The following is a 15,743-nucleotide window of genomic DNA, read 5'->3' as shown; positions in this document are numbered from 1 at the left end:
TTCCTGTCAGGCATATCATGAAGATGCATATTCCATAGCAAACGTAACAACTTTATCTCCATTTGGGGTGATTTCATGAAAAACATTACAATATCCTCAATTGCCCCACTAAGCAGCACTCATTTCGAGTATTTCCACCAAATCTGTTCAAGGAAAGGTCAATGGATAAGAAAACTACCTCCTACCCACCCATGGAGATCACTTAAAATATCTTGCACAACTAGCGAAGTGTTTGAGAAGAAATTTTCCCTCATTTAAAGTAATGTCAAAATAAATTCCTCTTTTCAGGTTCCTAGATGAGATTTTATTCCATCTCAATCGTCAGCTCCCAGTTAGTGGCCTCTTCAATATCCTTAAGTTGGCGTAGTTCCCATTGCCGGACTTTGTCTACCTGAATAAGAAAGGAAAGGGATTCTTAGAAAACAAAGGATTTGCGTTCACTCTAATACCCACATGCGTAGAAACAATGTTTGGAAAAGATTTCCCAAATGAGCCCATCAAGAACATCAACAGTCCTGCTTCCATGGGCCTTAGTAGGTCAGACTGGCCAGATTTCAGTCACCCTGCATTAGCCATAGTCACTCTGGAGATGCAACCTATATTATTAATTAGATGCCTTTTCCAACCCCTATGTTAGATCTGAGTGCTTCAGGTAAATAAATCCCTTTCCTCTCCCTCCCCATTTGGGTTGAGATTAAGGAATCAACTATGACCATATCAATCAATGAGCACTTACTGTTTGCAGAACTCTGTACTAAGCGCTCTAATACAGTTAGTGGATTCAATCCTTGACTACAAGGAGTTTACATCTTAGAGCTCTGCCCATTGTTCGTCCTTTAGACTGTAAGCTCGTTGTGGGCAGGGAATGGGTCTGTTTATGCTTGCATTGGACTCTCCCAAGTGATTAATACAGTGCTCTGCACACAGTAAGCACTCAATAAATATGATTGAAGACATAAAATAAGATAAACAATTCCATTATCAAATTGCAAAGATGAGACCATAAGCTCCATTTGGGACAGAGACTGGATCTGACTGGTTTATCATGTGTCTGGCCCAGCATCTAGTATAATGCTTAGTACATCATAAATACCTCAATTAAGCAGCAGAATAGCATTAGGGAACCACATCTCATTTAGGGGATTCATTGTCTAATGACCACCTAAACCAATGTAGAGTCCAAAATATCATTGCAATATATCAAAACAGATGAAAAATTATGATTTCTCCATCACCAGATCAAATTTGGGGGTTAAAAATAACATTGCACCAGTATTTCAAGAAAGTGAATGAATGTACAAATAATTGAGGAAGACGACCTTAATTTAAAGGAGTTCAGAGTCAGCCTACAACACGTTGCCTTTAGGAGAAAATGGAGACTGCTGATCCATCTAAAAATTGGACCAATTATTGGTGATAGCAAGATTAGCTGCTATTTTTGTAGTCTTTTGCCGAGATTTAGAATCATATTACAATGTCCCATTTAATATTGACATTATGCTTTGAATGACTTTAATATTTAATGTTTTGATCATTAATCCTATAGAGCACAGAGGAATTTTGTACTTTTACAGAGGTTTGGGAACAGATCTTAATTTCACTAAGTCTTTGGAAGAAACATTCCTCAAATAGAAAAAACTCACGATACAACCACAACTCCAATAAATCCTCTCAAGTGATCTCAATTTCCGTGTTCCCCTGCCCCTCCGCCGATCTCATACCAACAGACTGCAGGCATGGGTCATCCCAAAGTATGCTTCCTCTGCTCAAGGCAAGAGTTGGAAGAGACACTAAACCAACCTCATCCGAATTTTATTTCCCAAGCGCTCTGCACACAGTAAGCGCTCAATAAATATGATTGAATGAAACCATCTCAAATGCATTCTCGCTTGCTATAATTCTGCCCTTTCAGTCCATCTGGCAACAATACTTCTCCATCCTTATTGATTCCTATGCTCACTGCCCTTGATAGTTGTTTCAGACCTTCAACAAATTCATTCGGTGGGATTTATTGAGCACTTACTGTGTGCAGACCAGTGTACTAAGTACTTACAGTACAATACAGCAATAAAGAGAGACAATCCCTTCCCAGAGCGGGTTTACTCCCTCCTTGAACCCCTTGTCCCCCCATCTCTCATGACCTGGTCATGTACTCATCAAAACAACCGAAGGCACTAGTTCCAATTACCTGGGCAAGTCACTTTCCTATGCCTGAGTTACTTCATCTTTAAAATGGTGATCAAGACTGTGAGTATATGTGGGACAGGGACTGTATCCAGCTTAACATGTATCTAGCCCAGCACTTAGTACAGCACCTGACACATGGTAAGTACTTAAATATCAATGAAAAATACACAATTAATTAGAAAGCCAAGGATAGTTAAAATGTAATGTCTTAAAGTTGACCAACTGTAAAACTGTCAGGACCTGCTGACATTTATCCTAATCAAAAATCAAAGCAGGTTGGCTTGAGTCACTCAAAAAACAAAAAAACGCCCTTTTCAGATTCACTCTGCTTTTGCCAAAGGTCTGGAGGGGCTAGCTCTGTCTAGTGAATCAATGATATTTATTGATTACTTTTACTCCGTGCAGAATGTTGCACTAAAAATTTAGAAAAGTAGGTTTGTAGACATGATCCCTGCCCTCATGGAATTTCCAATCTATTGAGAGAGACGCTAAAATTTTAGGTCAGTTGAAGCCAGGAAGTTTAAAGATATGTCCATAAATGCCTTTATATTGGTTTTCTTCACTAAGTAATCCAGACCATAATCATCAGGCTTGCAGAGGATTCCAACATTTGGAATTCTATTCCTGACTCCCAACATTATCTTAATAGGATTGGAAAAAAGTTCCTCTCAAAGATAAGATAACGTTCTGCAAGAGCAAATGTAGATCACTTAAGAACTAAAAAATAATCCCCACTACAAGAGATAAGGGCTGAAGACAATCTGGTGAGGAAGGATGCAGGAAAGAATCTTGGGGGTCACCGTGGACCATATTAGCAATGATGTTAAAAAAAAATTGCCAACTTCTGTATTTTTTGTTTGGAAGAATCAGATTTGATCATTTGGTAAGATACTATGAAGAAATTTGAATGGCTCAAGGTAACAGAATAATTAAAGGGGTGAGAAATCTTATTTTTAATAAAAAGGATGAATTCATTAGGAAATTGGTTTCCAGGATGAAGAATGACTTCAGGAACTTCAAGAATATAAAAGGTTTTATGGAGAGAACACTGGTCTATAAGGAAAATGGTTTTAAATTGCAGCTGGAGAGCTTGGATCATTCTAAGTCAATAATCGGGCTGTCAGGATGAAGACATACTGGAATAGGATGCTGTTGAGTCTTCATTTGATAGTATTTATTGAGTGCTTACTGTATTCAAAGGACTGTACCAAGTTTTTTGGAAAGTATAATTTAACAACAGATACACTCTCTATCCACAATGCACTCGCAGTCTAGAGTCTTTAACCCTGAAGTAAGCAAAAATCTACTCCCATTACCCCTAGACCTCGTAACTAACGGTTATGCGTGGCAATATTCAGTGTACTGTCTGCATATGAAGACTAACCAACTGGTTTCCTAAGCTTCCTTCTACTTATAGAATTCTCTTCTAGTGTCTGCAGTTTGTTTAAGTAAGAAGAGGGATGATTCTCGATTCTTCTTCAGTGGTTTGAAAGAATGATGAGTAATCCTTTTCCTGAGTAGTTGCATTTTTTAAAAGGGTCCACTCCATAGGAGTGATGGGGATGACCAGCTTTGTGAGCTGGACTCACAGACTTCCAGTCAGGACCCCAGTTGGTGGCTTTTTGGCTAGTTATGTGAAGCATTTGTAGATTTATAGTAGGGTCTGCCTTCCCCCTCTAGACTATAATCTCTTTATGGGCAAGAAGCATGTCTACCATTCGGTCGTACTCTCCTAAGCTCTTAGTACAGGGGTCTGCCTACAGAAGCAGTGTGGCCTAATGGATAGAGCACAGGTTAGGGAGTAAGAAGGACCTGATTCTTATCCTAGCTCCACCGCTTTTCTGCTGTGTCACCCTGAGCAAGTCACTTCACTTCTCTGGGATTCAGGTACCTCATCTGAAAAATGAGGACTAAGACTATGAGACCCATGTTGGATGTGGAATGTGTCCAAACTGATTACCTTGTATCGATCCCAGCGCTTAGAACACAAAGTAAGAACATAAAAAGGAAACACTCATAAAATGCCAGTGATTGGCTACCTGAAGTCAGTCCCCATCTCCCCTAAAATAATAATAATAATAATAATGTTGGTATTTGTTAAGCACTTACTCTGTGCAGAGCACTGTTCTAAGCACTGGGGTAGGTACAGGGTAATCGGGTTGTCCCACATGAAGCTCACAGTTAATCCCCATTTTCCAGTTGAGGTAACTGAGGCACAGAGAAGTTAAGTGACTTGCCCACAGTCACACAGCTGACAAGTGGCAGAGCTGGGATTTGAACCCTGACCTCTGACTCCCAAGCCTGGGCTCTTTCCACTGAGTCACGCTGCTTCCCATGTAAAACTCCCGGCCTTTTTTTGCCCCTGCATTTACAGTGAAAAACTCCGGCACTTATGTTGCAACTTGGGTCAAGGGGACCAATTTAGGCATTTTCCCCTCTCCAGGGTTCAGAAAGAGATGAGAAACTCAAATATTCAAATGTAAACATACCGTGTGTTTCTTCTTTAGCAAATGCTTCTTCATTTTTCTTGTTATAGTCTTTCTGGGGCCAGGTAATTCATTAGCCCCAGGACGGGACTTTTTCATGAAGGATGCCTTTGCCTTCTTCTTGGAACTCTCAACTTGCTGATCCTCCTGTTGCACTGTTGAGCCCAGGGGCTGGTCACTAGGTTCTTCAGAAGCATTCACTGTAGAAAGTCTCTTTCTTGGAGTCGGAGCCCTGATACTTTGCTTTTCCCTGGGGCCTGGCTCCTCTGGAAGAGGTGTTTTAGACATGGGAGGTCCAGGAATGGGCTTCCTGCCCTCCATTTCTTCGGACAGAGCTTCACAGGATCTCACACATTCAGAATGCGCACCCTCCACCGGAGAGCTGCGTCTCACTGAAGGTCTTCTCACTTTTAAAAAGGAATATTCATCACCAGACATCTTCAGAGCAAGGCTCTCTTCTACAACATATCCAAAGGCAGTTCTTAAGGACAATATTTCTCATCATCATCAACTCAGTTTCCCCTGAATGAATCGATAATCATGGGAAAATGCTTTATGGTTTCACCCAGCTCTAAAGGACACTCACCAAACTTCTCCCAGCTTTAGTTTTGTCATGTCAAATATGAATGTAGATGTGTGTGTGTGTGTGTATAAAAGGGGAGGAAGGGAGGGAGGGAGCAGAGATGGCCTTCCCCATGGGCTTTAGTAAAAATTTGCAAGTTCATAGATATGGACTCCCTACATCAGCGCAGGTTTTGAAAAAAACAAAAGCCAAACAATCAAACATTAGCGTGGAATGTGCTGTGGACAGCAAACTACTTGAGGGCAGAACACCTATCTGCCAACTCTTGTACTGTCCTAAGCATTCAGTACGGTGCTCTGCACACAATAAGCACTCAACAAATGATTGAATGAAGAAAAACAGTGATCCCCAACTCCCAGCATCATGATAATAATAATGTTAATAATGTAGGTGTTTGTTTAGTGCTTACTATGTGAGAGCATTGTTCTGAACGCTGGCGGAGATACGGGGTCATCAGGTTGTCCCACATGGGGCTCACAGTCTTCATCCCCATTTTACAGATGAGGTCACAGACACAGGGAAGTGAAGTGACTTGCCCAAGGTCGCACAGCTGACGAGTGGCAGAGCCAGGATTCAAATCCATGACCTCTGACTCCCAAGCCCGTGATGCCCCCTGAAAGATTCCACCCCTCTCTGGAATCCTCATGTCAGCTCAAGCAGCTGACAGAATGTGTATAAAAATTATGGTATTTCTTAAGCACTTACTATGTGCCACGCACTGTTTTAAGCGCTGCGGTATAAAAGGTAATCAGGTTGTCCCACATGGGGCTTAATCCCCACTTTACAGATGAGGTAACTGAGGCACAGAAAAGTTAAGCAGCTGGCCCAAGTTCACACAGCAAAGTGACGGAGCCAGGATTAGAACCCATGTCCTCTAACACCCAAGCCCATGATCTCTCCACTAAGCCACGCTGCTTCTCTTGGAAAGGGACCAAGGATTAACCCCTCCAGAAAGCAGCTGCCAAAGGGAGACACACGGGTCAGTACGTTTAGACTGTGAGTCTGTCATTGGGGAGGGATTGTCTCTATCTGTTGCTGAATTGTACATTCCAAGTGCTTAGTACAGTGTTCTGCACATAGCGCTCAATAAGTACTATTGAATGAATGAATAGGGTCCCATGGCGTAGGAACTTTTCCAGATCTGCATATTCCCACCAGGTCATTTTTCAACCTGATGGTCCTGACATACATTAGTACTGTCAATTCACGGGTGGTTATCAAGAACTTAGTCTCCGTGAGAAGCAGCGTGGCTCAGTGGAAAGAGCCCGGGCTTGGGAGTCAGAGGTCGTGGGTTCTAATCCCAGCTTCGGCACTTGTCAGCTGTGTGACTTAGAGGCACAGAGAATTTAAGAGACTTGCCCAGTTACCTCACCTGTAAAATGGGGATTAAGACCATGAGCCCCACGTGGGACAACCCGATCACCTTCTATCTACCCCAGTGCTTAGAACAGAGCTTGGCACATAGTAAGAGCTTAACAAATACCATCATCATGTTTGTCCCAGCCAAAAGAGGCCATAGTTGATCCTAGTTGGGCAGAATGCCTGGGACATACGCTCCCCTGAAATGAGAGGATTTAAGATCAAAGTACCTGTCCCCTTGTACCATCAAAAGTGACGTCAGTTCGGTTCCACTTTATTAATCCGCTGTTGTTTGCAAGCAGTATTTGAACTGAAAAAGAAAAAAGTCATTATTGCTTAATATCCACCCTCACACAACTGTGGTGTTTGGCTGTGTTAAAAAGTGAGGTTTCCTGCCAAGTGCAAGAGATTCATTCAGTAGTATTTATTGAGTGCTTACTATGTGCAGAGCAGTGTACTAAGCGCTTGGAATGTACAAATCGGCAACAGATATATGAGATGCTTATTTGCCTTCTATAAAAAGGAGCTATCCCTCACCAGAGTGGTCAGACACTGGCATTCCACTGACTAAACACCTTGGGGCTACCAAGAAAGTCCTGGGGTTACCCAGGTGAAAGAAATATGGGCCCAGGAGTCAAAGGACTAACTGGACACAAATTCTGGCTCTGCCACTTGCCGGCTGTATAACCTTGGGCAAGTCATAATAATAAGAATTATTATAACTGTGAGAAGCAGCACAGTGTAGTGGAAAGAGCATGGGGCTGGAAATCAAAGTCATTCATTCAATAGTATTTATTGAGTGCTTACTATGTGCAGAGCACTGTACTAAGCGCTTAGAATGTACAGTCATGTGTTCTAATCCCAGCTCTGCCACTTGTCTGCTGGGTGACCTTGGGCAAGTCGCTTCACTTCTCAGGATCTCAGTTACCTCATCTGTAAAATGGGGACTTGAGATTGTGAGCCCACATGGGACCGGGACTGTGTCCAACCCAGCACTTAGAACAGTGCCTGGCACATAGAAAGTGCTTAACAAATACCATAATTATTATTATTAATCAATACCATGATTATTCATTATTTCAGTCGATGGTATTTCTGTGCTTACTTTGTGCAGAGCACTGTACTAAGCACTTGGAAAGGTACAGTTAAATGGAGTTGATAGGCATGTTCTCATTACAAGGAAGAGAAGCAGCGTGGCTCAATGGAAAGAGCATGGGCTTGGGAGTCAGAGGTCACGGGTTCAAATCCCCGCTCAGCCGCTTGTCAGCTGTGTGACTTTGGGTGTCACTTCACTGTGCCTCAGTTACCTTATCTGTAAAATGGGGACTAAGACTGTGAGCCCCACGAGGGACAACCTGATCACCTTGTATCCTCTCCAGTGCTTAGAACAGTGCTTTGCACATAGTAAGTGCTTAACAAATGCCATCATCATTATTATTAAGGAGCTTACAATATTATTGCTTGACTGCACACCTTTATTGCCAAGATGGAATACTTGGAAAATAGTTGGAGAGTCATTGCGATTCAATGGACAGTTTTGAACTATTCACCAGGGTGGGTTTTGCCCACGTTCTAAATTCAAATTCCACTGGTGATGCTGATCATAACGATGAGTGACCTGAAAACAAGTCTCACCTGCCCTAAAGAACTGGATTCTCATTCTTTTGATGAACCATACTTAAAGGCAAGAACTAGAAAGAGCAGTGTATTTGAAAGACCAAGGGTAGAATTGTAGAATTGGCTACCTAGCCCAGGCTACTCTCCCTCTATTCTTTACTTCTGGCAAGACACAAACTCACTATTCGCCTAGTAAAATGAGAATCAGTCCATAGCAGATAAATATTCTAACCCCACACTGGATCCAGTGAACAGTCACTGCGGTTCAGTCTTACAGGACAGCTCTTCTGTGGACTATGGTTTGATCTCTATTTAAATAATCCGTCTCTATAAGCAAGAGGTGGAGGATGCAGATTGAGAAACCTCCAGGGAGGACTTCAGCAGACTGAATTTGTAAGTACTTAGAGCTGTATGTTAAGAAGTTTCATGCTTGGGATAAACCAGAGCAACAAGAGTTTTGGGGGAGGAAATAGGCCTCTCAAATGGCTGACAGGACAAAATGATACCTCAGGAGGCTCTAAGTCATCAAGGTTTTGTGAGGCTTATTTGTTTCTTTTCGACTCCAAATTTCCAGCCATCTCCCCCAAGAGATCTTAATGAGTAAAAGAAACTTTTCAAATTTAACATGCTGGTGCACATGGGTAGGTTAGTGGCTCTCTGGGCCTTCCTCCACTCGGAGCCCTGAGGCTCAAAGCCTTCAGCTCTATTCAATTTCACACTTGGGGTTGAGCTTCCTACAATGGAGGAAGGGGAGGACGCTGTACCTCAAAGATTGTAGGGACAGAGTAAAAAAAAAAAAAGATACCCTATATGCCCCCAAACTCCTCCTCACCTTCCTTCCTCTTCCCCCAGCCCCCTCACTGTTATTTCCCACCACCCAATACCAGGGTCTGGTCTTAGGCTGTCGGGTCATCTCCGATCTATAGCGACACCATGGACACATCTCTCCCAGAACACCGCATCTCCATCTGTAATTGTTCTAGTAGTGGATCCATAGAGTTTTGTTGGTAAAAATCCAGAGGTGGTTTACCATTGACTCCTTCCGCATAGTCAACCTGAGTTTGCGCCCTCGACTCTCCCGTGCCGCTGCTGCCCCGCACAGGGGAGTTTTGACTTGTAGCAGATTGCCTGCCACTTGCTAGCCACTGCCCAGCTAGGATGGAATGGCTAGGCCTCTGCTTGACTCTCCCTCCTGTAGTCGAGACTGGTAGAGGACTGGAAACTGGGGAATACCAGCGTAGGGAAGTCCAATCTCCCCCTATCATTCCTGTTTGCACCAGCTGCCTTCAGTCGCTCTCTGCCAACTCCATCTTTGGCCTCCTGTGATCTCGTTTCCACCTTCGTTTCCACTGAAATGGCTCTGTCCAAGGTCACCAATGACCTCTTCATCTTAATCTTCCTTGATCTCAGCAGAATTTGACACCGTGGACCACCACATACTCCTATAAAGACACGAGTCAACCTTGCTTTGTCTGACACTGCCCCCTCTTGTTTTTTGTCTTAATCTCTAGCCAATCCTTTTTGGTCTCTTTTGTTGGTTTTTCCTCTGCTTTCCATCCCTCATGACTCAGTTCTAGGTCTCCTGGTCTCCATCTGATTCTATTCCTTGGACAAGTCACTTCACTTCTCTGTTCCTCAGTTACATCATCTGTAAAATGGGGATTAAGACTGTGAGCCCCACGTGGGACAACCTGATTCTCCTGTGTCTACCCCAGCACTTAGAACAGTGCTCTGCACATAGTAAGAGCTTAACAAATACCAACATTATTATTATTATTACCTTCTATCCATTCCAAGCTCTTAGAAGAGTGTTTGGCACATAGTAAGCACTTAAATACATCACTGTTATTATTATTCCCTTCAGGAGCTCATCCATTATCCTGGTTTCAACTACCATTTCTATTGGGATGACTTCCAAATCTACTTCACTAACCCCAGCCACTCCTTCTTTGCAATCTTGTATTTTCTTTGGTTTCCAAGGCATTTCTATATGGATGTCTCACCAGCACCAAACTCAACTTGTCCAAAACTGAACTCCTCATCTTCCTTCTCACATTCTCTCCTCCACAAAACTCTCTCAACATTAACACCACCACCACAGTCCTCCCTCTCCCACAAACTGGCAACCTGGGTGTTATCCTCAACTTTTTCATCTTTCAAGCTACGTATTCAGCCACCAAATCCTGTGATTGAGGTTCTTTCCTTCCGTCAACTTCAGAATCTCTATCCAGAGCCACCACTCTGTCATATCCTGACTACTACAGTATCATTCTCCTCCTGGACCTCCCTGCCTCTCCCCTCTCTAGTCTACACTTCAATTTGCTGCGCAGATCATTTTTCTAAAACATCAATTGGGTTTGTACCCCTTAAAAGCAACTTGATCTTCACCCTGGCCCCATAGAATTTATGTATACCTGTTTCCTCCTCTAGTCTGAAGGCTCCTTGTGGGTAAGGATCATATCTATGCTATTGTCCTCTCTCAAGAGAACGACAGGCAGAAAGCACTGAATAAAAAACAAACGTCAATTGGTCATTTTGTCGATGTCTCCCCATTCTTCAAAAAACCTTTAATTGTTCTTCATTCCTCTTCTGATCAACCACTCTCTCTCCCCCTAATACTTATGATTATCCTCTTCCTACTACAACTTAACCTTTTGATCCCCTAACGCCAACCTACGCACTGGGCTTCACTCCCTTGAAACTCTTGCTTCCTCCCTTTCTCCTGCCTGGGGTTCTTTTCAACTCTGACCATCCACAGGAGTGTCTATTTTCAAAGCCTTACTAAAATCACATCTCATCTAGGAGACCTTCCCCAACTAATCCTATTTCCCCACCTACTGACACTTCAACCCCTATGCGTGGAGTTCTCACCTCCAAAACTTAGATAATGCCCCCTGCCCTCTTATAACACTAAGGTACAATTCTTTAAACTCTGTTGCTTCCCCTTATTTGTAATTTTAGGGTGATTCCCTCGTGTCTCCCCCACTAGAATATAAGGCTCTTAGAGGCAGAAGTCCTGTTTACTCATTCTACTGTACTCTTCAGAGCCCAAATGACTGATCATTTGAACTGAGAAATCCTTATTAAAAGAACCCAGGCACCAGCGCTTAGTCTACTTTGCCTCCCTTCAAGGAGGTGATGAAGATTTAGTCTGACATAGGGTAGTGGGGTAGAATACGTGTCCTCTTCAAGAGGGAGAGCTTAACGACAGCACCACAAATATACAATTTGATACTACAAAGTCATCTTGAATTCATCCTCATCTGTTTGAATTTGCCCTTCTCTCAGCCAGACAATATTTTTCCTTCCTATCTGGTTCCCTTACCCATTGCTCTGACCAGCTGTGCCAGAAGCTTAACTCCTCCTTAAACTTCCTGTCCCCTGGCGCCCATCATCAGTTCCTTAATGGCCTAGCCACATAGTTGAATGAAATTGAAGCCATCAGGCGTGAGCTCACTAAAACCTCCCCTGATCCTCTTCAGCCCCAACCCGACTGCCCCACTATTCCCACCAATATCTTAAAAAGAAATCTCTTGCCTCCTCTCAAAATCTACACCTCCAACCTCATCCTTTCATATCTTAATAAAAACATTTGTTCGGCCCCTCTCTTCTTACCTGACTACTATTCTCCAAATATCCAATTTCCAATAGCTTCTTCCCCACTGCTTTCAAGCAGAACAAAAAGAGAAACACTCTCTCATGACCCCACAGTCCCCTCCCATTTTTACCCCATATCTTTACCATTCTTCTCCAAAACTACTTGAGAGCGTTATCTACACGCACTGTCTCCTCTTCCTCTCCTCAGTCCTTTCCAATCTGGTTTTTGCCTCCCTTCACTCCAAGGAAACTGCCCTCTCTAAGGTCACCAAGGACCCTCTTGCCAAATCTGATGGTCTCTAATCCAGTCAAATCTTCCTAGACCTCTCAATTCCCTTCATCACTGTGGGCAACCCCCTTCTCTTGGAAATAATATCCAACCCTGGCTTCATTGACTCTGTCCTCTCCTGGTTCTCCTCCTATGTCCCTCACTCCTTCTCAAGGTCTTCTTCTGCCTCCCACCCTCTCACAGTGAGGGACTCTCAAGGCTCAGTTCTGGGTCCCCTTCTTCTATACCTTCTCCCTTAGGGAACACGTTCACTCCCACGGCTTTACCTACCATCTTTACGCAGATGATTCCCCAATTTTCTTCTCCTGCCCTGATCGCTGTCCTCTGCGGTCCTACATTTCCTCCTGTCTTCAGGACATCTCTACTTGGATGTCCTGCCAACACATGGCCACAAACCTGTCCAAAGCAGAATTCCTTATCTTCCCACCCAAACCATTGACCTTACCGTTACTATAGCCAACACCACTAGGAATAATAGTCCTGATTATGTTATTTGTTAAGCACTTTGTGCCAAGCGCTGTTCTAAAGACTGGGGAAGATACAGGGTAATCAGGGTGTCCCACATGGGGCTCACTCAATCCCCATTTTCCAGATGAGGGAACTGAAGTGACTTGCCCAAGGTCACACAGCAGACAAGCGGTGGGGCCACGATTAGAACCCATGTCCTCTGACTCCCAAGCCTCTTTCCACTAAGCCACGCTGCTTCACTATCCTCCCTAATCTCACAGGCCCGTAACCTTGGCAATATCCTTGAACCATGTCTCTTTCATATAACCCACATATTCAATCTGTCACCAAATCCTCAACAAATACTAAAATCCACCTTTTCCTGTCTATTCAAACTGCTACTATGCTGATTCAAGCACTTATCCTAACCCTCCTTGACCTATTTTATCTGCCTCCTTGTCTCCCATTGCTCTCTACTCCATGTTTTACACTGTTGCCGACATCATTTTTCTAAAAATAAAATTCCATCCAGGTCTTTCTGTACCTCAAGAACCCCCAGTGGTTGCCCACCCACCTCTCCATCTATTTCAGCTCAGGACACACACATCTTTTTTTAGTGCCAGTTTGCTCACTGGGCCCGGATCGCGTCTATCTCTCTGCCTACCCCTTTCCTCCATCCTTCCCTCTGGTCTCCACATATGACGGATCGCCACTCTCCTCCTTCAAAGCCTTACTATTAGAAACAGCATGGCCTAGTGGATAGAGCACAGGTCTGCAAGTCAGAAAGACCTGGGTTCTAATCTTAGCTCTGCCATTTGTCTGCAATGTGTCCTTGGCCGAATCACTGCCCTTTGCATTGCTTCAGTTCCCTCATCTGTAAAATAGGGATTATAAGAGTGAGCCCCATATGGGACAGGGACTGTGTCCCATCTAGTTTGCTTGAGTTTACCCCAGTGCTTGGCATCTAGTAAGCACTTAGCAAATACCACAATTATAATTATTATTAAGGTCACATCTCCTTCAAGAGGTCTTCCTATAGTAATAATGATGGCATTTGTTAAGCACTTACTATATGCAAAACACTGTTCTAAGCACTGGGGGGGGATACAAGGTGATCAGGTTGCCCCACAGGGGTGCTCACAGTCTTAATCCCCATTTTACAGATGAGGTAACTGAGGCACAGAGAAGTGACTTACCCAAACTCACACAGCTGACAAGTGGCTGAGTCAGGATTAGAACCCATGACCTCTGACTCCCAAAGCCTATGCTCTTTCCACTAAGCCACGCTGCTTCCTGATTAAACCCCTTCTCTCTCTTCCCTCCACACCCGCCCCCCCCAGGTCCCTCTCCATCTTTATGCATAGATGTATCTTTTGCACTTGATATTCACCTTACCCTCAGCTCCACAGCACTTAAGTACATATCTTTTATTCATATTTTTTCCATCTCCCCCTCTAGGCTGTAAACTCATTGTAGGTAGGGAACACGTCTACCAACTCTGCTGTATTGCACTTTTCCAAGCACATAAAACAATGCTTCGTACAAAAGGAAGAACTTAATAAATGCCATTGAAAAATAGAACTACTCCTAATCAGAAATTATCTGAGACAAGACAAAGGCTCAGATTGACTTCACCTTTTGATAAAAGAGCCAAGACATTAAGGAGAACAACCTATTTGCATTTTATGTTTCATCTCAGCTTGAAAACAATAGACTGTATCATTAGCATTTTTCAGACGTAGAACTCAATAGAGTTAAAACATGGAAAACACAAACAGTGTTCTAAATATAAAACATTTCCAAAGCATAAAGTGCTTTAATATGCCTTTTTTTTTTCATCAGCATCAGCTTACTTTTACAGCTCCCCTCCAAGGACAGCCATAAGTAACAGTTTTCCTGATTCAAATGACTGGTCTTACTCCTTTTCCTGGCCTTTTATATGATAGGCAGGTCCCCAGCTCTTGAGTGTAGCTGGGGCTATATTAAATGATGAGAAGCATCTGTGCCAGGCAGGACCTTCCAATTTTCACAATAGGGAAAAGAAAGAGGAAAAATAAGGAACTGACTGGCCACTGTTGGGAATTGACAATTCCTCTTCTAAATTATATTTCCTTGTCAATTCCCATCTACTCTATTTATGCACTTTAAAAGAATGGTTCAGTTGACTCAAGAGCAGTAGAATCCTGAAATTGAATTCTCTCCGGGGCACCCAGTAGCAGGGATTGTATTCATTAACCTTCTCTGTTGGAGTGAGAAGAGGTAATTTTCCTTAATTGGGCAAACATGTTCCTGGATCCAACCACTAATTCTGAAGTTTTTTTGTTTTCATGTAAATCGATGGGTGGTGCCTATCCTACAGGGATTTTTCCTCAGAATGGGGCATCATTGTTTATGGATTCATTCTTTTAGGGCTAATAATTAATCCTCCCTTTTATTTTAGTTCTCTTTATTCTCCAAAGTGGACAATCCTATAGAATCGACTGCATTTTCCCTCTTTATGAAGCTTCTGTTGTAATATCTGTACTTAGAGCTAGAGTAGCAGGCAACTTTGTCATTCATCCAATGATTAAACATGGTCATCCTACAGATTGCTGAGCGGCAAAGGAAAATACCAACCCATATTTTTGAAGAAAGTTCAAAATACTAATTGTAAGTTCATCCAGGGAATTCCTCCATCCTCATTCTACCTGGGCACAGACCAATTGGACAGTCTGTGCCCTGCAGCCAAGGAGCCATGGGGGACTGCCAGTGTAGTGAACTCCCTGGCTTGGGTCAACTACAGTAGGCCTGCAGATTAACAAGTTTAGGTCCTGTCAGTCCATCTACAGAACGCAAATCTCAATCAAGAGTCTGTGGGTTTTGAATTCTCCTATTCCTCCAGCCATGACGACCGATAATAGCAGTAATTATGGCATATGGGATGTGCTTACCGTGTGCCGAGCACTGTGTTAAGTCAGGATAATCATGTAGGACCCAGTCCCTTCCCCACGTGGGGCTCACAGTCGAAGTGGGAGAGAGAAAAATGATTGAATCCCCATTTTACAGATGAGGAAATTGGGGCACAGAGAAGTTATGTGACTTGCCCAAGGTCACACAGCAGGCATCTGGCAGATCTGGGGTAAGAACCCAGGTCCTCTGACTACCAGGCTTGTGCCCTTTCCACTAGATCATGCTGCTC

The 15,743-nt window shown here is 43.3% G+C and overlaps 1 protein-coding gene across 2 annotated transcripts in view; it reads right to left on the bottom strand.

Annotated features, from left to right (window-relative positions):
* Positions 1–281: 281 nt before the first annotated feature.
* LOC120638318 (coiled-coil domain-containing protein 201-like) overlaps positions 282–15,743 on the bottom strand; it is a 53,671-nt gene continuing 38,209 nt past the window's right edge. Inside the window, exons 1-4 of one of the 2 annotated variants that reach the window (XM_039911725.1) lie at positions 14,419–14,492; positions 6,846–6,925; positions 4,677–5,131; positions 282–391 (exon numbers count right to left, since the gene is read on the bottom strand). In XM_039911725.1, coding sequence (XP_039767659.1) covers positions 305–391; positions 4,677–5,111 — 522 coding nt within the window. In that variant the 5' untranslated portion in view covers positions 5,112–5,131; positions 6,846–6,925; positions 14,419–14,492 and the 3' untranslated portion in view covers positions 282–304. Of the gene's footprint in view, positions 392–4,676; positions 5,132–6,845; positions 6,926–14,418; positions 14,493–15,743 lie in introns of those variants that run through there. The other variant, XM_039911726.1, reaches the window with a different exon arrangement.

Source organism: Ornithorhynchus anatinus, chromosome 4, assembly GCF_004115215.2.
Source record: "Ornithorhynchus anatinus isolate Pmale09 chromosome 4, mOrnAna1.pri.v4, whole genome shotgun sequence".
Lineage (NCBI taxonomy): Eukaryota > Metazoa > Chordata > Mammalia > Monotremata > Ornithorhynchidae > Ornithorhynchus > Ornithorhynchus anatinus.
This window is presented reverse-complemented; position numbering and strand designations above follow the sequence as displayed.